The sequence below is a fragment of the Salvelinus namaycush genome, chromosome 7 (genome assembly GCF_016432855.1).
Source record: "Salvelinus namaycush isolate Seneca chromosome 7, SaNama_1.0, whole genome shotgun sequence".
NCBI classification, from domain to species: domain Eukaryota; kingdom Metazoa; phylum Chordata; class Actinopteri; order Salmoniformes; family Salmonidae; genus Salvelinus; species Salvelinus namaycush.
In genome coordinates, this window is record NC_052313.1 from 58,573,158 (window position 1) to 58,600,313 (window position 27,156).

The 27,156-nt window shown below is 46.8% G+C and overlaps 1 protein-coding gene across 2 annotated transcripts in view; it reads right to left on the bottom strand.

The window, feature by feature from the left end:
- Positions 1 to 5,541: 5,541 nt before the first annotated feature.
- LOC120051524 (kinesin heavy chain-like) overlaps positions 5,542 to 27,156 on the bottom strand; it is a 40,995-nt gene continuing 19,380 nt past the window's right edge. Inside the window, exons 5-25 of one of the 2 annotated variants that reach the window (XM_038998445.1) lie at positions 26,829 to 26,877; positions 26,413 to 26,468; positions 25,867 to 25,954; positions 25,367 to 25,491; positions 24,842 to 24,946; positions 23,180 to 23,328; positions 21,057 to 21,205; positions 20,131 to 20,312; positions 19,814 to 19,882; positions 19,221 to 19,307; positions 18,678 to 18,797; positions 18,275 to 18,421; positions 16,230 to 16,427; positions 15,903 to 16,020; positions 15,729 to 15,805; positions 15,474 to 15,583; positions 13,290 to 13,452; positions 12,961 to 13,032; positions 9,716 to 9,820; positions 5,758 to 5,974; positions 5,542 to 5,664 (exon numbers count right to left, since the gene is read on the bottom strand). In XM_038998445.1, the coding sequence (XP_038854373.1) occupies positions 5,567 to 5,664; positions 5,758 to 5,974; positions 9,716 to 9,820; positions 12,961 to 13,032; positions 13,290 to 13,452; positions 15,474 to 15,583; positions 15,729 to 15,805; positions 15,903 to 16,020; positions 16,230 to 16,427; positions 18,275 to 18,421; positions 18,678 to 18,797; positions 19,221 to 19,307; positions 19,814 to 19,882; positions 20,131 to 20,312; positions 21,057 to 21,205; positions 23,180 to 23,328; positions 24,842 to 24,946; positions 25,367 to 25,491; positions 25,867 to 25,954; positions 26,413 to 26,468; positions 26,829 to 26,877 (2,484 nt within the window). In that variant the 3' untranslated portion in view covers positions 5,542 to 5,566. Of the gene's footprint in view, positions 5,665 to 5,757; positions 5,975 to 6,434; positions 9,662 to 9,715; positions 9,821 to 12,960; positions 13,033 to 13,289; positions 13,453 to 15,473; positions 15,584 to 15,728; positions 15,806 to 15,902; positions 16,021 to 16,229; positions 16,428 to 18,274; positions 18,422 to 18,677; positions 18,798 to 19,220; positions 19,308 to 19,813; positions 19,883 to 20,130; positions 20,440 to 21,056; positions 21,206 to 23,179; positions 23,329 to 24,841; positions 24,947 to 25,366; positions 25,492 to 25,866; positions 25,955 to 26,412; positions 26,469 to 26,828; positions 26,878 to 27,156 lie in introns of those variants that run through there. The other variant, XM_038998444.1, reaches the window with a different exon arrangement.

Consider the following 27,156-nt stretch of genomic DNA (forward strand, 5'->3'; position numbering starts at 1 on the left):
TCTAAACTTTAAAGGTATGTGTCATCAATTAAAGTGGGTCTCTAAATAACCCAGGACAGAAACAAGGTCTGTCATGTGTCACATGTGGAACAGAGAGGTGATGTGGAAGCCGTGGCTTCATCTAATCTGTATGTGTCTGGAACAACTCAACGCTTTGCAAGAAAGCACACAAGATGCCCAATGTTCCTTTGAATCAATGATATGACTTACTGCTCTTTAAAGCTAAGAAAATGTCCACACAGCTTCTAACTCAATCAGCCTGCAGGACTCTAGAACTCTAGAACAAAAAGATGAACGACACCTATTGCACAACGTTGTTAAGAAGTATTTAAAGTAGTGTTTGCGGCACAGGCAATACTGACAGGAAGGGTGAACAGTTGCCCAATGTGTTGTCTGACTTATACTCAGGTTACTGAAATGCTAGGACGGGGGGTGACACAGTGCATGGGAAAGTAAACTGAAAAACACAGTCAGAGAAATCCAAACACATCCCATACATCTCTGGTTCAAAAAACAGACCCTCTGAACCAACCCACTTGGTACACAACACATTGACAACACATTGACTGATGAATGGACTGAGTCGGTTCAAAAACAATTCATACAAGAGCAGGTTTTTAGTAATACCCACACGGCAGTCATAGACACTGATTAACATGGATCTTGCATTGATGAATACACAATAAAACATGATGCATTGCTGTTGTCCACATTTAGAAAATATTGTGTTTATAAACTTGCAATCAGTTAGTCTGTTATGAACAGATCAGCCAGTTAGTCTGTTATGAACAGATCAGCCAGTTAGTCTGTTATGAACAGATCAGCCAGTTAGTCTGTTATGAACAGATCAGTCAGTTAGTCTGTTATGAACAGATCAGCCAGTTAGTCTGTTATGAACAGATCAGTCAGTTAGTCTGTTATGAACAGATCAGCCAGTTAGTCTGTTATGAACAGATCAGCCAGTTAGTCTGTTATGAACAGATCAGCCAGTTAGTCTGTTATGAACAGATCAGTCAGCTAGTAGTCTGTTATGAACAGATCAGTCAGTTAGACTGTTATGAACAGATCAATCAGTCAGTTGTCTGTTATGAACAGATCAGTCAGTTAGTCTGTTATGAACAGATCAGTCAGTTAGTCTGTTATGAACAGATCAGTCAGTTAGTAGTCTATTATGAACAGATCAGTCAGTTAGTCTGTTATGAACAGATCAGTCAGTTAGTAGTCTGTTATGAACAGATCAGTCAGTTAGTAGTCTGTTATGAACAGATCAGTCAGTTAGTAGTCTGTTATTAACAGATCAGTCAGTTAGTAGTCTGTTATGAACAGATCAGTCAGTTAGTAGTCTGTTATTAACAGATCAGTCAGTTAGTCTGTTATTAACAGATCAGTCAGTTAGTAGTCTGTTATGAACAGATCAGTCAGTTAGCAGTCTGTTATTAACAGATCAGTCAGTTAGTAGTCTGTTATGAACAGATCAATCAGTTAGTCTGTTATGAACAGATCAGTCAGTTAGTAGTCTGTTATTAACAGATCAGTCAGTTAGTAGTCTGTTATGAACAGATCAATCAGTTAGTCTGTTATGAACAGATCAATCAGTTAGTCTGTTATGAACAGATCAGTCAGTTAGTAGTCTGTTATTAACAGATCAGTCAGTTAGTAGTCTGTTATGAACAGATCAATCAGTTAGTCTGTTATGAACAGATCAGTCAGTTAGTAGTCTGTTATTAACAGATCAGTCAGTTAGTTAGTCTGTTATTAACAGATCAGTCAGTTAGTAGTCTGTTATTAACAGATCAGTCAGTTAGTAGTCTGTTATGAACAGATCAATCAGTTAGTCTGTTATGAACAGATCAGTCAGTTAGTCTGTTATGAACAGATCAGTCAGTTAGTAGTCTGTTATGAACAGATCAGTCAGTTAGTAGTCCGTTATGAACAGATCAGTCAGTTAGTCTGTTATGAACAGATCAGTCAGTTAGTCTGTTATGAACAGATCAGTCAGTTAGTAGTCTGTTATGAACAGATCAGTCATTCATACTCATCGGACAACACATTGGTCTATTCACACCACTGACTGTCTGTAGACCTGAACATGAACATGGGAGAGGGATTTAAATCCAGAGCTATTAGTAAATGATTCATTAAAATACAAGTAACCTGTGCAGGTGTGTCGGAGTTAGATGTTCTCTATGGACCAATGAGCGGTACAATACAGAGCAGAGCCTGGATTTCATATGGCTACAACAGAATACAGTGTTTTATTCAGTTCTGGATTTCATATGGCTACAACAGAATGCAGTGTTTTATTCAGTTCTGGATTTCATATGGCTACAACAGAATACAGTGTTTTATTCAGTTCTGGATTTCATATGGCTACAACAGAATACAGTGTTTTATTCAGTTCTGGATTTCATATGGCTACAACAGAATACAGTGTTTTATTCCGTTCTGGATTTCATATGGCTACAACAGAATGCAGTGTTTTATTCAGTTCTGGATTTCATATGGCTACAACAGAATACAGTGTTTTATTCAGTTCTGGATTTCATATGGCTACAGCAGAATACAGTGTTTTATTCAGTTCTGGATTTCATATGGCTACAACAGAATACAGTGTTTTATTCAGTTCTGGATTTCATATGGCTACAACAGAATACAGTGTTTTATTCCCTTCTGGATTTCATATGGCTACAACAGAATACAGTGTTTTATTCAGTTCTGGATTTCATATGGCTACAGCAGAATACAGTGTTTTATTCCGTTCTGGATTTCATATGGCTACAACAGAATACAGTGTTTTATTCCGTTCTGGATTTCATATGGCTACAACAGAATACAGTGTTTTATTCAGTTCTGGATTTCATATGGCTACAACAGAATACAGTGTTTTAATCAGTTCTGGATTTCATATGGCTACAGCAGAATACAGTGTTTTATTCAGTTCTGGATTTCATATGGCTACAGCAGAATACAGTGTTTTATTCCGTTCTGGATTTCATCACTGTTGAACTTTCAGAGCATGACATTTTTTACCTCCTCCAATGCTGAGTAGATTTGACAGAATTTTTGTGGTGAACTGCTTGTGTGGACGTGCTGTTTGTGAGAAACAACGAAGAAACTGAGGAAAATGTGACTGTTATCAACCCTCTATTGACTAAATAAGACCTGCTATGTTAGATAGCAGATGTTCCACTCCTGGACACAGCTTGACATCATTCAGTCATGTTTAATCAACCAACTAAGAGGCTTGTGTAAACTTGAGTGAAGTCTCAATAAAAACAAACAGTTTATGTTAAATATCTTTATTTATTCGCTTCGATTTAAACATTTAAAATGAATTATACACCATGCAGTTATAATTGCCATTAATCAATCATATTCCTGCTTTTATTTGGAGCCATCCATATGTTCAAAGGCAGAGTTCAAAGCAACATCTCAAAGCTAATTTGCCTTGTGGTGCTGTTCCTTCATTGAGGGAACGTCTTACAATATCCCATAGCCATACTACGGTAAGCAGCTATAGGCATGGCGGTGAAAGCTGCAATAATGTAATCATTTACAAATAGAACACACATCTAGAACCTTATGTACATATACCCAAATCATGCTTTGAGATGATCAGATTAAAAGCATAACAGAATTATCAACACATACTTGGGGAATGGACCTCCATTCAGATTAAACATAATTCACTTCCTGATGAGATTTATTTACATGACCTTACTTAAAATGAGTTTATATTAGGCGAGTCAGTCACAAAGACATGTTTATTTACAATGACGGTTTGGCAAGTGGTGAGAGGCAAGTACGGTGATAAATAACTAAAACAATTGGAGCCACAGTGTAAGTAGAAAGCTTACATTAAAACATACATTTTTAGCATCTTCTCTTTCTGTGTTTTGGATATAGAGTGTATTGCACTGTTCCCCAGGATCACTGCATGAACATCTCTGATTGGCTGATCAGCATCACTGCATTAGCCTAGTATGGATACAGTGCAGTGCACTAAGCTGTCAAACACTGCCCTCTAATGGTGAATATTGAAATCTACCTCACAATTTGAGACTTGGTAAAATTGGCTGACAGTCGTGGTATATCAGACAGTTTACCACGGGTATGACAAAACATTTATTTTTACTGCTCTAATTACGTTGGTAACCAGTTTATAATAGCAATAAGGCACCTCGGGGGTTTGTGATATAGGGCCAATATACCATGGCTAAGGGCTGGATTCAGGCACTCCACGTTGCGTCGTGCTTCAGAACAGCCCTTAGCCGTGGTATATTGGCCATATACCACACCCCCTCTGGCCTTATTGATTAAATAGAGCACAGCTTGTTTTGTAAGTGAATTAAAACATTACATTCAGACTTTCTTTTAAGATTAAAGTGTCCCTAAAAGCATTGGTAAACCATTAACCAATATGCTTACCAATACAATAGAGCAAAACCAATGTGCTGATCATAACTGAAGTAAATGAATATGGTGCAAAACACAGTGCAGGTGGGCGATCATTCCAGTCTGAACTTTGAACTTCTTTAGGTGAACTATCATACATTCCTAATGCAGTCGGCAAAGCAAAGGATTCTTCAACAAGTCAAGATCCTGTTTACATTACTGTGACTGTCATATACTATACAATGTGGTTCTTAGTGACGGCATAACACCCTCTGTAATATACATGTAACCTTCTATCAGCACACATCTTCCCCTCCAAGACAACACTACAATGAAATATATATGTACATGTACAATGGAAAAGAGAGACATACAGTATGTGAAAACTATGAAAGATGCCACAGAGTAGAGTGGAAGGGGGCAGAGTGGACTTCCTCCTAGACCCAGAGGAAGGACAAGAGGATGAGGACAGAAGGGTCTTACTCCTAGACCCAGGGAAGGACAGGAGGATGAGGACAGAAGGGTCTTACTCCTAGACCCAGAGGAAGGACAAGAGGATGAGGACAGAGGGGTCTTACTCCTAGACCCAGAGGAAGGACAGGAGGATGAGGACAGAGGGGTCTTACTCCTAGACCCAGAGGAAGGACAGGAGGATGAGGGCAGAGTGGTCTTACTCCTAGACCCAGAGGAAGGAAAGGAGGATGAGGGCAGAGGGGTCTTACTCCTAGACCCAGAGGAAGGATAGGAGGATGAGGGCAGAGGGGTCTTACTCCTAGACCCAGAGGAAGGAAAGGAGGATGAGGACAGAGGGGTCTTACTCCTAGACCCAGAGGAAGGACAGGAGGATGAGGACAGAGGGGTCTTACTCCTAGACCCAGAGGAAGGACAGGAGGATGAGGACAGAGGGGTCTTACTCCTAGACCCAGAGGAAGGACAGGAGGATGAGGACAGAGGGGTCTTACTCCTAGACCCAGAGGAAGGACAGGAGGATGAGGACAGAGGGGTCTTACTCCTAGACCCAGAGGAAGGACAGGAGGATGAGGACAGAGGGGTCTTACTCCTAGACCCAGAGGAAGGACAGGAGGATGAGGACAGAGGGGTCTTACTGGGAATGAGACAGTCTGTACCTACCACACATGCACTTGTGACTCAGGGTCTACATTCTACATGGTTACTTGGTGCTGTGGTTGTAGCTGTGGCTGTAGAGGCCTCCTCCTCTGACGACTGTAGGGGAAGACATGGGGTGTTGGCCTGGCCGGATGGGCTTAGCTGGAAGACAGAACATAGTCATCAATACAAACACACACTCCACCAACCCACCCTCTCCTTCCTCCCTTTCTCCCTCCCTTTCTCCATCCTTACCGATCTGAGCGGAGTTTCCTCTCCTGGCCATGTTCTTGGCCCTGACAACCTCCTTGATGCGGTCCACCTCTAGCTGGTAGCGTTTCCTGTCCCTCATAGCGTTCTCCTTGGCCTCCTTCAGGGCATTCTCCAGGGCCTTGACCCGCTCGGCCGTGGCCCGCAGACGCTTCTCCAGCTTGGGAAGCTCGCAGCGCAGGTCCGCATTGTCACGCACCAACTGGGAGGGAGGGAGGGAGGGAGGAAGGGAGGGAAAGGGGGGAGACAGGGAGGGAGGGAGGGAGGGAAAGGGGGGAGACAGGCAGGGAGGGAGGGAGGGAAAGGGGGGAGACAGGCAGGGAGGGAGGGAGGGAGGGAGGGAAAGGGGGGAGACAGGGTGGGAGGGAGGGAAAGGGGGGAGACAGGGAGGGAGGGAGGGAAAGGGGGGAGACAGGCAGGGAGGGAGGGAGGGAGGGAGGGAAAGGGGGGAGACAGGGAGGGAGGGAGGGAAAGGGGGGAGACAGGGAGGGAGGGAGGGAAAGGGGGGAGACAGGGAGGGAGGGAAAGGGGGGAGACAGGGAGGGAGGGAAAGGGGGGAGACAGGGAGGGAGGGAGGGAGGGAGGGAGGGAGGGAGGGAGGGAGGGAGGGAGGGAGGGAGGGAGGGAGGGAGGGAAAGGGGGGAGACAGGCAGGGAGGGAGGGAAAGGGGGGAGACAGGCAGGGAGGGAGGGAGGGAGGGAGGGAAAGGGGGGAGACAGGCAGGGAGGGAAACAGAGATATGAGGGCCAGCTTAAGAAGCTTGCAGCACAGGTCCGCGTTATCATGCACCAACTGGATGGACACTGCCAGAAGGGGGCAGGAATGTTAATACATCAATCAAATGTATTTATCAATTTGAACAAATCAAACAATCAGACAATACATTTTCTCTACCTGCAAAGATGTCCCAGTACAGTATCTGCTTAATAATGTCCCAGTACAGTACCTGCTTAATAATATCCCAGTACAGTACCTGCTTAATAATGTCCCAGTACAGTACCTGCTTAATAATGTCCCAGTGCAGTACCTGCTTAATAATGTCCCAGTGCAGTACCTGCTTAATAATATCCCAGTACAGTACCTGCTTAATAATGACCCAGTACAGTGCCTGCTTAATAATATCCCAGTACAGTACCTGCTTAATAATATCCCACTACAGTACCTGCTTAATTATGTCCCAGTACAGTACCTGCTTAATTATGTCCCAGTACAGTACCTGCTTAATAATATCCCAGTACAGTACCTGCTTAATTATGTCCCAGTACAGTACCTGCTTAATTATGTCCCAGTACAGTACCTGCTTAATAATATCCCAGTACAGTACCTGCTTAATAATGTCCCAGTACAGTACCTGCTTAATAATATCCCAGTACAGTACCTGCTTAATTATGTCCCAGTACAGTACCTGCTTAATAATATCCCAGTACAGTACCTGCTTAATAATGTCCCAGTGCAGTACCTGCTTAATAATGTCCCAGTACAGTACCTGCTTAATAATGTCCCAGTACAGTACCTGCTTAATAATATCCCAGTACAGTACCTGCTTAATAATATCCCAGTACAGTACCTGCTTAATTATGTCCCAGTACAGTACCTGCTTAATAATGTCCCAGTACAGTACCTGCTTAATAATATCCCAGTACAGTACCTGCTTAATAATGTCCCAGTACAGTACCTGCTTAATTATGTCCCAGTACAGTACCTGCTTAATAATATCCCAGTACAGTACCTGCTTAATAATGTCCCAGTGCAGTACCTGCTTAATAATGTCCCAGTACAGTACCTGCTTAATAATGTCCCAGTACAGTACCTGCTTAATTATGTCCCAGTACAGTACCTGCTTAATTATTTCCCAGTACAGTACCTGCTTAATTATATCCCAGTGCAGTACCTGCTTAATAATGTCCCAGTACAGTACCTGCTTAATAATATCCCAGTACAGTACCTGCTTAATAATGTCCCAGTACAGTACCTGCTTAATTATGTCCCAGTACAGTACCTGCTTAATAATATCCCAGTACAGTACCTGCTTAATAATATCCCAGTACAGTACCTGCTTAATTATGTCCCAGTACAGTACCTGCTTAATTATGTCCCAGTACAGTACCTGCTTAATAATATCCCAGTGCAGTACCTGCTTAATAATGTCCCAGTACAGTACCTGCTTAATAATATCCCAGTACAGTACCTGCTTAATTATGTCCCAGTACAGTACCTGCTTAATTATGTCCCAGTACAGTACCTGCTTAATTATGTCCCAGTACAGTACCTGCTTAATAATATCCCAGTACAGTACCTGCCTAATTATGTCCCAGTACAGTACCTGCTTAATAATATCCCAGTACAGTACCTGCTTAATAATGTCCCAGTACAGTACCTGCTTAATAATATCCCAGTACAGTACCTGCTTAATAATATCCCAGTACAGTACCTGCTTAATTATGTCCCAGTACAGTACCTGCTTAATAATGTCCCAGTACAGTACCTGCTTAATAATATCCCAGTACAGTACCTGCTTAATAATGTCCCAGTACAGTACCTGCTTAATTATGTCCCAGTACAGTACCTGCTTAATAATATCCCAGTACAGTACCTGCTTAATAATGTCCCAGTACAGTACCTGCTTAATAATGTCCCAGTACAGTACCTGCTTAATAATGTCCCAGTACAGTACCTGCTTAATTATGTCCCAGTACAGTACCTGCTTAATTATGTCCCAGTACAGTACCTGCTTAATAATATCCCAGTGCAGTACCTGCTTAATAATGTCCCAGTACAGTACCTGCTTAATAATATCCCAGTACAGTACCTGCTTAATTATGTCCCAGTACAGTACCTGCTTAATTATGTCCCAGTACAGTACCTGCTTAATAATATCCCAGTACAGTACCTGCTTAATTATGTCCCAGTACAGTACCTGCTTAATAATATCCCAGTACAGTACCTGCTTAATTATGTCCCAGTACAGTACCTGCTTAATTATGTCCCAGTACAGTACCTGCTTAATAATATCCCAGTGCAGTACCTGCTTAATAATGTCCCAGTGCAGTACCTGCTTAATAATGTCCCAGTATAGTACCTGCTTAATAATATCCCAGTACAGTACCTGCTTAATTATGTCCCAGTACAGTACCTGCTTAATTATGTCCCAGTACAGTACCTGCTTAATAATATCCCAGTGCAGTACCTGCTTAATAATGTCCCAGTACAGTACCTGCTTAATAATATCCCAGTACAGTACCTGCTTAATTATGTCCCAGTACAGTACCTGCTTAATTATGTCCCAGTACAGTACCTGCTTAATTATGTCCCAGTACAGTACCTGCTTAATAATATCCCAGTACAGTACCTGCTTAATTATGTCCCAGTACAGTACCTGCTTAATAATATCCCAGTGCAGTACCTGCTTAATAATGTCCCAGTGCAGTACCTGCTTAATAATATCCCAGTACAGTACCTGCTTAATTATGTCCCAGTACAGTACCTGCTTAATAATATCCCAGTGCAGTACCTGCTTAATAATGTCCCAGTGCAGTACCTGCTTAATAATGTCCCAGTGCAGTACCTGCTTAATAATGTCCCAGTGCAGTACCTGCTTAATAATGTCACAGTACAGTACCTGCTTAATAATGTCCCAGTGCAGTACCTGCTTAATAATGTCACAGTACAGTACCTGCTTAATAATGTCCCAGTGCAGTACCTGCTTAATTATGTCCCAGTACAGTACCTGCTTAATAATATCCCAGTGCACTACCTGCTTAATAATGTCCCAGTGCACTACCTGCTTAATAATGTCCCAGTGCAGTACCTGCTTAATAATGTCCCAGTGCAGTACCTGCTTAATAATGTCACAGTACAGTACCTGCTTAATAATGTCCCAGTGCAGTACCTGCTTAATAATGTCACAGTACAGTACCTGCTTAATAATGTCCCAGTGCAGTACCTGCTTGTGGACTTTAGTGAGTTGCTCCAGGTTGTTCTCCAGGAAGGAGATCTTCTGTTTCTGGGCGGCGCTGCCCACTCCATCCTCACAGTCCAGCTCTGCACTCTGGACACAACAGGAGAGAAGACAGACAGTCAATACAGACTACTGCCCACTCTGCACTCTGGACACAACAGGAGAGAAGACAGACAGTCAATACAGACTACTGCCCACTCTGCACTCTGGACACAACAGGAGAGAAGACAGACAGTCAATACAGACTACTGCCCACTCTGCACTCTGGACACAACAGGAGAGAAGACAGACAGTCAATACAGACTACTGCCCACTCTGCACTCTGGACACAACAGGAGAGAAGACAGACAGTCAATACAGACTACTGCCCACTCTGCACTCTGGACACAACAGGAGAGAAGACAGACAGTCAATACAGACTACTGCCCACTCTGCACTCTGGACACAACAGGAGAGAAGACAGACAGTCAATACAGACTACTGCCCACTCTGCACTCTGGACACAACAGGAGAGAAGACAGACAGTCAATACAGACTACTGCCCACTCTGCACTCTGGACACAACAGGAGAGAAGACAGACAGTCAATACAGACTACTGCCCACTCTGCACTCTGGACACAACAGGAGAGAAGACAGACAGTCAATACAGACTACTGCCCACTCTGCACTCTGGACACAACAGGAGAGAAGACAGACAGTCAATACAGACTACTGCCCACTTTGCACTCTGCACACAACAGCAGAGGAGAGAAACATCAGTCAGTATATCAACACAGAGCGCAGACTACACACTACAGAGTGCAGACTATAGACTACAGAGTGCAGACTACAGAGCGCAGACTACAGAGTGCAGACTACAGAGTGCAGACTACAGACTACAGAGTGCAGACTATAGACTACAGAGTGCAGACTACAGAGCGCAGACTACAGAGTGCAGACTACAGACTACAGAGTGCAGACTATAGACTACAGAGTGCAGACTACAGAGTGCAGACTACAGAGTGCAGACTACAGACTACAGAGCGCAGACTATAGACTACAGAGCGCAGACTATAGACTACAGAGTGCAGACTATAGACTACAGAGCGCAGACTACACACTACAGAGCGCAGACTATAGACTACAGAGCGCAGACTACACACTACAGAGTGCAGACTACAGACTACAGAGCGCAGACTACACACTACAGAGCACAGACTATAGACTACAGAGCGCAGACTACACACTACAGAGCGCAGACTATAGACTACAGAGCGCAGACTACAGACTACAGAGCGCAGACTATAGACTACAGAGCGCAGACTACACACTACAGAGCGCAGACTATAGACTACAGAGCGCAGACTACAGACTACAGAGCGCAGACTACACACTACAGAGTGCAGACTACACACTACAGAGCGCAAACTATAGACTACAGAGCGCAGACTACACACTACAGAGCGCAGACTATAGACTACAGAGTGCAGACTATAGACTACAGAGTGCAGACTATAGACTACAGAGCGCAGACTACACACTACAGAGCGCAGACTACAGACTACAGAGCGCAGACTACAGACTACAGAGCGCAGACTACACACTACAGAGCGCAGACTATAGACTACAGAGCGCAGACTATAGACTACAGAGTGCAGACTACACACTACAGAGCGCAAACTATAGACTACAGAGCGCAGACTACACACTACAGAGCGCAGACTATAGACTACAGAGTGCAGACTATAGACTACAGAGTGCAGACTATAGACTACAGAGCGCAGACTACACACTACAGAGCGCAGACTATAGACTACAGAGCGCAGACTACACACTACAGAGTGCAGACTACACACTACAGAGCGCAGACTACACACTACAGAGCGCAGACTATAGACTACAGAGTGCAGACTACACACTACAGAGCGCAGACTATAGACTACAGAGTGCAGACTATAGACTACAGAGTGCAGACTACACACTACAGAGCGCAGACTATAGACTACAGAGCGCAGACTACACACTACAGAGTGCAGACTACACACTACAGAGCGCAGACTACACACTACAGAGTGCAGACTACAGACTACAGAGCGCAGACTATAGACTACAGAGTGCAGACTATAGACTACAGAGCACAGACTACACACTACAGAGTGCAGACTACACACTACAGAGCGCAGACTATAGACTACAGCGCGCAGACTACACACTACAGAGCGCAGACTATAGACTACAGAGCGCAGACTACACACTACAGAGCGCAGACTATAGACTACAGAGTGCAGACTATAGACTACAGAGCGCAGACTACACACTACAGAGCGCAGACTACACACTACAGAGTGCAGACTATAGACTACAGAGCGCAGACTACACACTACAGAGTGCAGACTACACACTACAGAGCGCAGACTACACACTACAGAGTGCAGACTACAGACTACAGACTACAGAGCGCAGACTACACACTACAGAGCGCAGACTACACACTACAGAGTGCAGACTACAGACTACAGAGCGCAGACTACATACTACAGAGCACAGACTACAGACTACAGAGTGCAGACTACACACTACAGAGTGCAGACTACAGACAACAGACTACAGACAACAGACAACAGACTACAGACTACAGAGTGCAGACTATAGACTACAGACTACAGAGTGCAGACTACACACTACAGAGTGCAGACTACAGACTACAGACTACAGACTACAGACTACAGACTACAGAGCGCAGACAACAGACTACAGACAACAGACTACAGACTACAGGTCCTCACTGAAAGACAACAGACTACAGACTACAGAGCGCAGACAACAGACAACAGACAACAGACTACAGAGCGTAGACAACAGACAACAGACTACAGACTACAGACAACAGACTACAGACTACAGAGCGCAGACAACAGACAACAGACAACAGACTACAGACTACAGACTACAGACTACAGAGCGTAGACAACAGACTACAGACTACAGACTACAGACAACAGACTACAGACTACAGAGTGCAGACAACAGACTACAGACTACAGGTCCTCACTGAAAGACAACAGACTACAGACTACAGAGTGCAGACTACAGACAACAGGTCCTCACTGAAAGACAACAGACTACAGACTACAGACTACAGGTCCTCACTGAAAGACAACAGACTTCAGACGAGTATCTCTGACATTCTGCAGACAGTTTGGTGCATTTTGATACACAGCCTCTCTTACATGGGAGAATACCTCCTTACCTTCTTGACGCGTGTTGTGAGGTCTTGAACAAAGATCCTGCGTAGGTTATGAAGAGTCTGCAGCTCTTTGGCCTTTAAAGACAAAACAGAGAGAAGACACACTTGTGCTCAGTGTGAAACGTTGAAATGGACATCTATGATGTATTGGTTTATCTGCAAGAATAGTGAAGAACTATACTCATTCATTCAGTCAGTCAGTCAGTCAGTCAGTCAGTCAGTCAGTCAGTCAGTCAGTCAGTCAGTCAGTCAGTCAGTCAGTCATTCATTCATTCATTCATTCATTCATTCAGTCAGTCAGTCAGTCAGTCAGTCATAGAGCCTTGACGTACCACAGTCTCCTCCAATCCCTTCAGGTCCTGTCTGGCCTGCTCCCTCTGCTCGTTGAAGATGACCAGCTTCTGGAGCTTCATGTCCTTCTCCTGTTCCTCCACCTTCAGCTTCTCATGGTCAGACATCAGCCTCCTCTGCTCCAGCATCAGGCCCTGGTTCAGACTGGGAGAGACACGGAGGAGGAGGAGGGGAGAGGAGAGGTAGAGGTAGAGGAGAGGGAAAGGAGAGGGAGAGGAGAGGTAGAGGAGAGGTAGAGGAGAGGGAGAGGAGGAGAGGGAGAGGAGAGGTAGGGGAGGGGAGAGGTAGAGGAGAGGAGAGGAGAGGAGAGGAGAGGAGAGGAGAGGAGAGGAGAGGAGAGGAGAGGAGAGGAGAGGAGAGGAGAGGAGAGGAGAGGAGAGGAGAGGAGAGGTAGGGGAGAGGTAGAGGAGGGGAGAGGGAGAGGAGAGGTAGAGGAGAGGTAGGGGAGAGGGAGGGGAGAGGTAGAGGAGAGGAGAGGTAGAGTAGGGGAGAGGAGAGGTAGAGGAGAGGGAGAGGAGAGGGAGAGGTAGAGGAGAGGAGAGGTAGAGGAGAGGTAGAGGAGATGAGAGGTAGAGGAGAGGTAGAGGAGAGGTAGGGGAGAGGAGAGGTAGAGGAGAGGTAGGGGAGAGGAGGGGTAGAGGAGAGGTAGGGGAGAGGTAGAGGAGAGGAGAGGTAGAGGAGAGGTAGGGGAGAGGTAGAGGAGAGGTAGGGGAGAGGTAGAGGTAGAGGAGAGGTAGGGGAGAGGTAGGGGAGAGGAGGGGTAGAGGAGAGGAGAGGTAGAGGAGAGGTAGAGGAGAGGTAGAGGAGAGGTAGGGGAGAGGAAAGGTAGAGGAGAGGAGAGGTAGGGGAGAGGTAGGGGAGAGGAGAGGTAGAGGAGAGGTAGAGGAGGGGGGGAGGAGAGGTAGGGGAGAGGGGGAGGAGAGGTAGGGGAGAGGAGAGGTAGAGGAGAGGAGAGGTAGAGGAGAGGAGAGGATAGGTAGAGGAGAGGTAGAGGAGAGGTAGGGGAGAGGTAGAGGAGAGGTAGGAGAGAGGTAGGAGAGAGGTAGAGGAGAGGAGAGGTAGAGGAGAGGTAGAGGAGAGGAGAGGTAGAGGAGAGGTAGGGGAGAGGTAGGAGAGAGGTAGGGGAGAGGTAGAGGAGAGGTAGGGGAGAGGTAGAGGAGAGGAGAGGAGAGGTAGATGAGAGGAGAGGAGAGGTAGAGGAGAGGGAGAGGTAGAGGAGAGGGAGAGGATAGGTAGAGGAGAGGTAGGGGGGAGAGAGGTAGGGGAGAGGAGAGGAGAGGTAGATGAGAGGAGAGGTAGAGGAGAGGGAGAGGTAGAGGAGAGGTAGAGGAGAGGTAGGGGAGAGGAGAGGAGAGGTAGGGGAGAGGAGAGGAGAGGAGAGGTAGGGGAGAGGAGAGGTAGGGGAGAGGAGAGGTAGGGGAGAGGAGAGGTAGGGGAGAGGAGAGGTAGAGGAGAGGTAGGAGAGAGGTAGGGGAGAGATAGGGGAGAGATAGTGGAGAGAAGAGGTAGGGGAGAGGAGAGGTAGGGGAGAGGAGAGGTAGAGGAGAGGAGAGGTAGGGGAGAGGAGAGGTAGGGGAGAGGTAGAGGAGAGGTAGAGGAGAGGGGGAGGAGAGGTAGGGGAGAGGAGAGGTAGAGGAGAGGGGGAGGAGAGGTAGGGGGAGGAGAGGTAGGGGAGAGGAGCGGTAGAGGAGAGGGGGAGGAGAAGTAGGGGAGAGGAGAGGAGAGGTAGAGGAGAGGTAGAGGAGAGGAGAGGTAGGGGAGAGGTAGAGGAGAGGTAGAGGAGAGGGGGAGGAGAAGTAGGGGAGAGGAGAGGAGAGGTAGAGGAGAGGTAGAGGAGAGGTAGGGGAGAGGTAGGGGAGAGGTAGGGAAGAGGTAGAGGAGAGGTAGGGGAGAGGTAGGGAAGTGGGTGAAAAGGAGGAGAGAAAAGACTAAGTTATAGAGGCTTTATGGAGCTTTATAAGGCCTATTTAGATGCTTCAGATGTAATGACCTTTTATACCACCTTTCATTTAGTACTGCATTATGACAGCATGTAAAGGATTTGTGAAGCCTTTATGAATGCCCTATGAAGCCTTTATGAATGCCCTATGAAGCCTTTATGAGTTGCAGGTAGAAAAGTGTTGTCAATCACAGAGAGTCGCCAAACGGTATATATAGCTTCTCACTCTGTGAGTTCATCCAGCGTCCTCTGTTTGTCATCGATCTCGTCCCTGAGTCGGGCCAGCTGCTTCTGGTGGGCCTCTCTGTGAGCCTCCATCTGCTGTTCTAGAGTCTTCTACAGGATGGACAGGAGGACGGATCAGAGGACACACACAGAGACACACACACGGGTAAAACTAATCTGTTTCTCCAACAGAATAATCATCCTAAGAGTACTTCCAGATCCACCTTGTGAAAGTCTTAATCCCGGGTTTAATCACCTTAATCTCCTCTTCACCCTCCAGTCTACTGATGTGCTCCTTCTCCGTGTCCACCACTGACACCTCGTGCATTTTCTCTGAGGAACAACAACGTGAACAACAATGTGAAGCATGTTATAAAGGAAGCAGTGGTGTCGATAGAGGGGATGTGTAGAGTGAGTCCGTGCGTCTCACCCTGAGCGTGCATCTTGGCCAGCTCCTCAGTCAGAGCGTCCTGACTCTCCTCCAGCTGTCTCTTCTTCTGTTCCATGTTCTGCATGTAGTCTGTCAGGGACTTGATCTTGGCTTGGTGCTACAGCACAACACACAAACACAGGGTCAGCGCTTCAAAACCTTCCCTGTTGTCACACCTACTGAACACAGCCCTGTTTGGCCGTTTTGTAGGACTTTATTAAAGAGTGAAAAGATATCCAGAGACTCAACGTAGGACAATGAAAGTGCATTTCTGCATCGGCCTTTAGAACGCTTCACAATTATAGGGAAACCTGGCCCCTCTGTTACCTGGGAGATGAGCAGCTGACAGGAAGCCAGCTCCTTCTCGTTGGCGGCCATCTTGCATGAGGTGTCACTCTGGGAGCTTTCCAGCTGCTTGGAGCGGTTCACCAGAGACTTGACCTCTGACCTCATCTTACTGATGAAGAGACGGGTCATGGTGAACTCTTCCTCAATCACTCCACCGTTACCGTTCCCTTCAGCCATCTAGACAGGAAACAGAAGACTGTATATAAAGCCTGGAGGATGAACAGTATGATTAGAACAGTCCAGGAGGAAGATATACTGTTAGGAAACTAAAGAGCATCAACTCTGACTCATGTTGTGTGTTGTGGAGAGGTTTGCTAGCTACACAGGTCAATGATGTTACAACCCGTTAAGTTAACAGGACTGTTGTGAATGGGTTTGTTAGTATTTGGTTCGGTGTGCGTGTGTTCCTACTTTATGTGTGTCTATGTACACTGCTCAAAAAAATAAAGGGAACACTTAAACAACACAATGTAACTCCAAGTCAATCACACTTCTGTGAAATCAAACTGTCCACTTAGGAAGCAACACTGATTGACAATAAATTTCACATGCTGTTGTGCAAATGGAATAGACAAAAGGTGGAAATTAAAGGCAATTAGCAAGACACCCTCAATAAAGGAGTGATTCTGCAGGTGGTGACCACAGACCACTTCTCAGTTCCTATGCTTCCTGGCTGATGTTTTGGTCACTTTTGAATGCTGGCGGTGCTCTCACTCTAGTGGTAGCATGAGACGGAGTCTACAACCCACACAAGTGGCTCAGGTAGTGCAGCTCATCCAGGATGGCACATCAATGCGAGCTGTGGCAAGAAGGTTTGCTGTGTCTGTCAGCGTAGTGTCCAGAGCATGGAGGCGCTACCAGGAGACAGGCCAGTACATCAGGAGACGTGGAGGAGGCCGTAGGAGGGCAACAACCCAGCAGCAGGACCGCTAACCTCCGCCTTTGAGCAGGAGGAGCACTGCCAGAGCCCTGCAAAATGACCTCCAGCAGGCCACAAATGTGCATGTGTCAGCATATGGTCTCACAAGGGCTCTGAGGATCTCATCTCGGTACCTAATGGCAGTCAGGCTACCTCTGGCGAGCACATGGAGGGCTGTGCGGCCCCACAAAGAAATGCCACCCCACACCATGACTGACCCACCGCCAAACCGGTCATGCTGGAGGATGTTGCAGGCAGCAGAACGTTCTCCACGGCGTCTCCAGACTCTGTCACGTCTGTCACATGTGCTCATGTGCTCAGTGTGAACCTGCTTTCATCTGTGAAGAGCACTGGGCGCCAGTGGCGAATTTGCCAATCTTGGTGTTCTCTGGCAAATGCCAAACGTCCTGCACGGTGTTGGGCTGTAAGCACAACCCCCACCTGTGGACGTCGGGCCCTCATACCACCCTCATGGAGTCTGTTTCTGACCGTTTGAGCAGACACATGCACATTTGTGGCCTGCTGGAGGTCATTTTGCAGGGCTCTGGCAGTGCTCCTCCTGCTCAAAGGCGGAGGTAGCGGTCCTGCTGCTGGGTTGTTGCCCTCCTACGGCCTCCTCCACGTCTCCTGATGTACTGGCCTGTCTCCTGGTAGCGCCTCCATGCTCTGGACACTACGCTGACAGACACAGCAAACCTTCTTGCCACAGCTCGCATTGATGTGCCATCCTGGATGAGCTGCACTACCTGAGCCACTTGTGTGGGTTGTAGACTCCGTCTCATGCTACCACTAGAGTGAGAGCACCGCCAGCATTCAAAAGTGACCAAAACATCAGCCAGGAAGCATAGGAACTGAGAAGTGGTCTGTGGTCACCACCTGCAGAATCACTCCTTTATTGAGGGTGTCTTGCTAATTGCCTTTAATTTCCACCTTTTGTCTATTCCATTTGCACAACAGCATGTGAAATTTATTGTCAATCAGTGTTGCTTCCTAAGTGGACAGTTTGATTTCACAGAAGTATGATTGACTTGGCGTTACATTGTGTTGTTTAAGTGTTCCCTTTATTTTTTTGAGCAGTGTATATCTGCTGTGTAGGTCCCCTCACCACCTTGATGTCGCTGGTACCCATAGTGGCTCCTATCTCACTGAGGTCTCTGAGCAGCAGGTGGAGGATCTCTGCAGCTCTCTTCTTCTGGTGTCCACTGAGCTCCTGGAGCGTGGTCAGCTCCCTCTGAACTGACAACAGGACCGTCTGGGGAACACACATCAGTCACATGCCAGTTGTCCTTCACCGCATCATTAAGGACCCTCTATACGGTTCTAGTACCTCATCTATCCACAGGAGAAACTTGGGAAGACTCATTAGAACATAGGTATATGGATCACTCACACATCAGGGGATACCTCGGCAGAATAAAATGTCATTAGTGGTGCGGTAAACCCCATAATTAGCTAAGGCTGAACTGCTCTAGGCCCCTCTATCCCACCCATCATGCCCATAGACCCACAGTCCTCTGCTGCAGCTCCTCCTGCAGCTGTTGGTTGGCCTGGCTCCTGTCCTCCACCTCCTGGCTCTTCTGGTCGTAGTTCACAGCCAGCTCCTCCAACGCCTGCAGCACCTCCTTCACCTAGAACCAGAAGAACATAATGATGAACATCTAGTCAAATGGCTACCCAGAATACTCACATTCCCCCCCTCCTCTCTCCACACCACTGCCACTCTCTGTTGTCATCTATGCATAGTCACTTTAATTAACTCTGTACATACTACCTCAACTGACCGGTGCCCCCACACATTGACTCTGTACCGGCACCCCCCTGTATATATTGTTATTTTTTACTGCTCCTCCTTAATTACTTGTTACTTTTATCTCTTATTCTTAGCCGTATTTTTTGAAACTGCACTGTTGTTAAGGGCTCGTAAGTAAGCATTTCACGGTAAGGTCTACTACGCCTGTTGTATTCGGCGCATGTGACTAATACAATTTGATTTGAAGGACTCATTTAGAATTCTAGAATAACATGGATTCATCCAGAATATTGTCCTTCACCTCCTCCTTGGCAGCCTCGTTCTCTGTCTGCAGACGAGACAGATCCTCATGGATCTTCTCATAGTCCCTTCTCGTCGACACCAGCAGCTGAGGAGAGACCCACACAGGGACACACATACACACAGGGACACACATACACACAGGGACACACATACACACGGGGACACACATACACACACAGGGTCACACATACACACACAGGGTCACACATACACACAGGGACACATACACACAGGGAGACACACACACACGGGGACACAAACAGGGGGTACACGAAAAAGGGAAGACACACAGGCAAATGCACACCATTTAACTTGGTTGAATCCCCCTTAGATGTAGATCATCCATTTGAAAGCACCATCAAGACATTGGACTTTTAAGAAGAACAGTGTCTCCAGCCACACCATCATGACGAAGAAGCAAAATGCATCAGATGACTCAAAACGTCCAATATCTTGACAACTTGACTGCTGACATGCAGAACATTTTGGGACTGTATCAACAGTGGACTAATGAGAAACAAAACCAAAATATAGTTTTTGAGTGACATTCCCCTTTAACATGAGAAAAGAGGGTTGTTCATGATTGGTCACCTCATCCTGGTCTAACATCTGTTCCTTGAGTTTCTCAGCCAGCTGGCTCTGCTGGTTGATCTCATCATCCTGGGTGACACAAACAAACAAAACAAGCAGTAATTTACATTTACATTGGAAACATTGATTTGACTGCTGTAAAAAATCCAACCCCTTCCTGTTCCTGCCCATTCTAGCCAACCGTTTAATGTTGATGCATGTTTGTTATTTAAACTGTGTTTTAATGTCTGTTATTCTTTATGTACGTTGAGTTTGTACCCTCCAAAATGAATTGACTCAGTTCTCTAATCTAGTCTGGTTAGATTTCCCTTGTTGACCTTGTCGTCCAGTTGTTTGTACAGATTGCTGATGTCCTCCTCGTACTTGCTCTTCTCCTCGGTGGAGACCAGGACCAGGCCGTTAGCTGGAGCCATGTTATCTATGATGGGAGTGTTGTCACACGGCTCCAGGTGCTTCTGCTCCTTAGCACTCAGCTGCTCCTCCTCAGGGACGTTCTCACCTGAGACAGGGACAAACAGATTCTCTACCCTGAACTGTGCACTCATTCACTCAATATCTACCATGGGAACACTAACTCATGTCCAACTCAGTGTGGCTCTGTCAATTTCATATGAAGGGTTTCAATCATTTCTCTCTTTCTCTGCCCTCCCTCCCCCAATCCCTCCCTCCTCAATCTCTCCCTCCCTACCCCCTCTACCTCTCTCGCCCTCCTCCCTCTCCCTCCCTCTCTGTCTCACTCCCTCTCTCTCCCTCCCCCACTCTCCCCGCCATCTCCTCCTCTGCCCATCTCTCTCTCCCTCCCTCCCCATCTCCCTCCCCCCCCTCCCTCCCTCCCCATCTCCCTCCCTCCCCTCTCCCTCCCGCCCTCCCCCTCCCTCCCCTCTCCCTCCCTCCCTCCCTCCCCATCTCCCTCCCTCACCATCTCCCTCTCTTCCCCCTCCCTCCCCATCTCCCTCCCTTCCCCCTCCCTCCCCATCTCCCTCCCTACCCATCTCCCTCCCTCCCCATCTCCCTCCCTCACCATCTCCCTCCCTCCCTTCCCCCTCCCTCCCCATCTCCCTCCCTCCCCATCTCCCTCCCTTCCTCCCTCACCATCTCCATCTCCCTCCCTCCCTTCCCCCTCCCTCCCCATCTCCCTCCCTTCCTCCCTCACCATCTCCATCTCCCTCCCTCACCATCTCCCTCTCTTCCTCCCTCACCATCCCCCTCCCTCCCTCCCCATCTCCCTCCCTTCCTCCCTCACCGTTCCTCCAGCGGTTGAGCTCCATCTCCAGTCTGTGGATGACGTTCTTCAGACTCTTGTTCTTGTCTTTCTCCTTGTTGTACTTGTTCTTCCACTCCTCGGCAGTCAGCTCCAGGTTCACAGACACGGTGTTCTTGATGGTCTTGGCTCTGTGTGGAGGGTGGGACAGACACTCAGATTCCTATATCTAATCACACCCTATTCCCTATACAGCAGTGCACTACTTTGACATGGCTAATGGGCTGTAATTCATCCACTAAAGGACATTGTGGCCTCCTTTACTCATCTCCACAGTATAATTTTTTGTCAGAACAGGAACAGATGGATAAACATTGAATCAACACAACTGGAGGAGGTGATCCAATAAGAAGCAGGGAGGCAGATAGCTCCATATCTGAACTGGTCTGAGATCTATTGCAGGAGGTTGTCCCCTGTGAAAGTGACCGGAGGCTAATTAGCCCTGCTGGGTACTGTAGACTGTAGAATGATGTGTAAAGCCCAACTCCTCTCAGCCTCCTCTCACAGACAGCGGTGGTCACATGGGTGCAGACAGTGCAGTGGAGCGCACCACACCACACCACACAACACCACACCACACCGCACCACACCACACCGCAGCACATCACTCTGTAGCCCCTACTGTTCTACCTCTATCTAGCTCCTCTCCTCAGCCTGGCAGGGCGGCAGAGACAGAATGTTCTGGAAGTCCCCTGTGTCCTCTGGCAGGGCGGCAGAGACAGAATGTTCTGGAAGTCCCCTGTGTCCTCTGGCAGGGCAGCAGAGAGATAATGTTCTGGAAGTCCCTTGTGTCCTCTGGCAAGGCAGCAGAGACAGAATGTTCTGGAAGTCCCCTGTGTCCTCTGGCAGGGCAGCAGAGATAGAATTATCTGGAAGTCCCCTGTGTCCTCTGGCAGGGCAGCAGAGATAGTATGTTCTGGAAGTCCCCTGTGTCCTCTGGCAGGGCAGCAGAGATAGTATGTTCTGGAAGTCCCCTGTGTCCTCTGGCAGGGCAGCAGAGATAGTATGTTCTGGAAGTCCCCTGTGTCCTCTGGCAGGGCAGCAGAGATAGTATGTTCTGGAAGTCCCCTGTGTCCTCTGGCAAGGCAGCAGAGATAGTATGTTCTGGAAGTCCCCTGTGTCCTCTGGCAAGGCAGCAGAGATAGAATTATCTGGAAGTCCCCTGTGTCCTCTGGCAAGGCAGCAGAGATAGAATGTTCTGGAAGTCCCCTGTGTCCTCTGGCAAGGCAGCAGAGATAGAATGTTCTGGAAGTCCCCTGTGTTCTGTGGCAGGGCAGCAGAGATAGAATGTTCTGGAAGTCCCCTGTGTTCTGTGGCAGGGCAGCAGAGATAGAATGTGCTGGAAGTCCATTATGTCCTCTAACACACAGAGCAGCCTAGGCTAACTCCCACTGATGCTACTGTTGCTGTCCAGCCAGGAGGCAGGATAAAGCCCTACAGATCAGGATTTAGGGGAGTGGTTGGATGGAACACTTAGCTAAAGGTCAGAGAGATGAACAATGTCTTCATCATCTGGATAAAGATTTAGAGAAGAGGCTTGTTATGCAACCACTCAGTCAGCACTGAATAGGAGGGAAGATACTGGGAATCACCAGCTCTACTCATCATCAACAGTCACTGTCCGTCTCCTGGTGGATTAAGGACGGCCCATCTGCCATGGGAAACCTTTAATTGTTCACATAAAACAGGGAAACTGGGTATGGTGCAGTGGATCTCTCAGCCCACCTCTGTCCCAACAGGGTAGACTTATGTTAACAGTCTGTCACTAGACCAGGTCAACTGTAGAGAGGTGCTGACCCAGCTCTGTCCCAACAGGGTAGACTTATGTTAACAGTCTGTCACTAGACCAGGTCAACTGTAGAGAGGTGCTGACCCAGCTCTGTCCCAACAGGGTAGACTTATGTTAACAGTCTGTCACTAGACCAGGTCAACTGTAGAGAGGTGTTGACCCAGCTCTGTCCCAACAGGGTAGACTTATGTTAACAGTCTGTCACTAGACCAGGTCAACTGTAGAGAGGTGCTGACCCACCTCTGTCCCAACAGGGTAGACTTATGTTAACAGTCTGTCACTAGACCAGGTCAACTGTAGAGAGGTGCTGACCCACCTCTGTCCGAACATGAGGGTAGACTTGGTCTCACACTCGTTGTAGATAGAGGGAGATGCACAGATGATGATGGTGGTCCTACAGTTCCCCCCTAGAGAGTCCTGCAGGATACGGGTCATCTTGCTGTCTCTGTACGGGACGTGGGTTTTCTGAAAACAAACAACACATCATTTACCCATCAGGGCCTTTCAGCAGACAGTCTCGTAGATAACCAGTCAGCCATCAGGGCCTTTCAACAGACAGTCTCGTAGATAACCAGTCAGCCATCAGGGCCTTTCAACAGACAGCCTCATGGATAACCAGTCAGCCATTAGGGCCTTTCAACAGACAGCCTCATGGATAACCAGTCAGCCATTAGGGCCTTTCAACAGACAGTCTCATAGATAACCAATCAGCCATCAGGGCCTTTCAACAGACAGCCTCATGGATAACCAGTCAGCCATCAGGGCCTTTCAACAGACAGTCTCATAGATAACCAGTCAGCCATTAGGGCCTTTCAACAGACAGGCTCATAGATAACCAGTCAGCCATCAGGGCCTTTAAACAGAGTCTCATAGATAACCAGTCAGCCATCAGGGCCTTTAAACAGAGTCTCGTAGATAACCAGTCAGCCATCAGGGCCTTTCAACAGACAGCCTCATAGATAACCAGTCATCCATCAGGGCCTTTCAACAGACAGTCTCATAGATAACCAGTCAGCCATCAGGGCCTTTAAACAGAGTCTCATAGATAACCAGTCAGCCATCAGGGCCTTTCAATAGACAGTCTCGTAGATAACCAGTCAGCCATCAGGGCCTTTCAACAGACAGCCTCATAGATAACCAGTCATCCATCAGGGCCTTTCAACAGACAGTCTCATAGATAACCAGTCAGCCATCAGGGCTTATCAACAGACAGTCTCATAGATAACCAGTCAGCCATCAGGGCCTTTCAACAGACAGTCTCATAGATAACCAGTCAGCCATTAGGGCCTTTCAGCAGACAGTCTCGTTGATAACCAGTCAGCCATCAGGGCCTTTCAACAGACAGCCTCATAGATAACCAGTCAGCCATCAGGACCAGATCAGAGTCTCATAGATAACCAGTCAGCCATTAGGGCCTTTCAACAGACAACCTCATAGATAACCAGTCAGCCATCAGGGCCTTTCAACAGACAGCCTCATAGATAACCAGTCAGCCATCAGGACCTTTCAACAGACAGGCTCATAGATAACCAGTCAGCCATCAGGGCCTTTCAACAGACAGCCTCATAGATAACCAGTCAGCCATCAGGGCCTTTCAACAGACAGTCTCATAGATAACCAGTCAGCCATCAGGGCCTTTCAACAGACAGTCTCATAGATAACCAGTCAGCCATCAGGACCAGATCAGCAGACAGTCTCGTAGATAACCAGTCAGCCATCAGGACCAGATCAGAGTCTCGCAGATAACCAGTCAGCCATCAGGACCAGATCAGAGTCTCGTAGATAACCAGTCAGCCATCAGGACCAGATCAGAGGAAAAACATGACCTCACTGCTGATGCATAACTTTTTTCAGCAAAAGCACATTTTGGTTTATTGTTTTTACACAATTTCAATGTCACATATGCAAAGTATTCAGTAATCCCTGCTGATGTCACTATATGAAAGAGAGAAGGGTGAGATATATAGAGAGAACTCACTGTTCCCTCAGCCAGAGCAGAGATGACATTCCCCAGAGCAGAGAGGGACTTATTGATATTTTTAGCTTCGTCCAACACGGCTCCTTCAGCACCTGTCTTACTGACCTTAAAGAGACAAACAGAGAGAGAAAAGACTGTCAGCAGGGGAGAGGCCACACAATGCAGCAGCATCTTCTATCTGACAGGCCTGGAGTTATAACACATTATAAAACAGTTATAACAGTCATAACACAATTAGTTTGTTGGGAGTCTGTCTTCATGAGTCAGCAGGTGGGAGAGGACATATGATGCTTCAGCATCTTACACCTGAGTGACAAGCTGGGAGTTATAACAGCTTATAACACAATCATAGCACAGTTATAATACAGTTATAACACAGGTATGCATTTCTACAAGTTATGGCGGTTCATTGGCGTCTTCATCAGACAAGCCTAGAGTTATAACACAGTTATGACAAGTTATAAACAGCTTAACACAAGTTCTGGTGGTTTGTTGGAGTCTGTCTTTACCATCCTACTGATTTACCTTCTCACTACCAGCCAGATCCACCAGGTATAACTTCCCTGACAGTTTCTTCTCTGTTTCCACATTCTCTTGTTTGATGTTGATCAGGAAGATGCTGTGGCTTCTGGAACTGTGCTCATTCATGTCTATGAACAGGACAAAATACGTATATATTATAGAAGAAGTATATATTATTGAAGAAGTATATATTATAAAATAAGTATATCTTATAGAAGAAGTATATCTTATAGAAGAAGTATATCTTATAGAAGAAGTATATCTTATAGAAGTGTATCTTATCAAATAAGTATATCTAATTGAAGTCTATATTATTGAAGAAGTATATATTATAGAAGTAGTATATCTTATAGTAGCAATGATACACCCTTCTAAGGAGTGTTTCCTGGCCTCTGTGCATCTGCTTGCAGGCCGGGATACTGTTAAACACTTTTAGACAACTGTTGATCTAAGAAGGGCTTCATAAATAAATGTGATTGATTGATAGAAGAGACACAACATACTTGTGACAGCCACGTGCCGGTTGGCCTTTCCCTCATCGATGACATCCATGACTTCCTCTGGACTGGACACAAAGCGCTCTGTACAACCCTGGGACAGGATCACATCACAGCTTTAACAGGTTGCTGCCTTTTATGATTTCTACAACATTTTTTTATTTTAACAATTAACTAGGCAAGTCAGTTAAGAACATATTATTATTTAAAATGACAGCCTACCCCGGCCAGACCCTCCCCTAACCCGGACGACGCTGGGCCAATTGTGCGCCGCCCTATGGGACTCCCGATCACGGCCGGTTGTGATACATTTACATTTAAGTCATTTAGCAGACGCTCTTATCCAGAGCGACTTACAAATTGGATACAGCCCGGGATCAAACCCGAGTCTGTAGTGACGCCTCTAGCACTGCGATGCAGTGCCTTAGACCGCTGCGCCACTCAGGAGGCAGCCTTATAATAAGACATTATATAGGCTGATACATGCTTATGACAAGTAATAAAGCATTATACACCTGCAGAATGTGTTACCTAACCATCTGTACTGCTCACCTTGACATAGGGAACTCTGTTCTTGTCCTCATGCACAGCCAGGTTGGTCTTCGACACTGGAAAAGAGGGAAACGAGTCATTAGGAAAGGATAGGGGGATAGCTAGTCAGTTGTACAACTGAATGCATTCAACTGAAATGTGTCTGAATCAGAGAGGTGCGGGGGGCTGCCTTAATCGACATCCATGTCAACGGCACCCGGAGAGCAGTTGCTGTCGGGGGTTAACTGCCTTGTTTAAGAGTAGAACGCCAGATTTTTCCACCTTGCCGCCTCGGGGATTTGAACCAGCGACCTTTCGGTTACTGGCTCAACGCTCTTAACCGCGAGGCTACCCCATTATGATCTGTCTAAAATGATCTCTGTTCATCTTCAAAAGACTTCTCTTTTTGAAGTCCATCCAATACGAGTTCTTCTTACCATCTAGTAAGTCTCGGATCTTGTCCAGGTAGATTTCAAAATACGAGACCTGCACAAGAAAACAGGAATCAATACAGGGTACATTTTGATGACCATAGAAATGGTAGGAGGTCGTCTGCGCTCCTTAAAGGTCCTTGATACCAAATAGAGTCTGTTCCAGGTGTGTAGGTATCAAAATGAGAATACTGGAAGGGATGGAGACAGACACACTGTTTAACCTCTGGATTTATTCATCTTTTCTTTACATTTTGATGACCAGACATCTTGTTGATATTGATTTGATACTTGTATAATTACTTTGTCTTTTTTATTGGCCCCTGAGGGGATA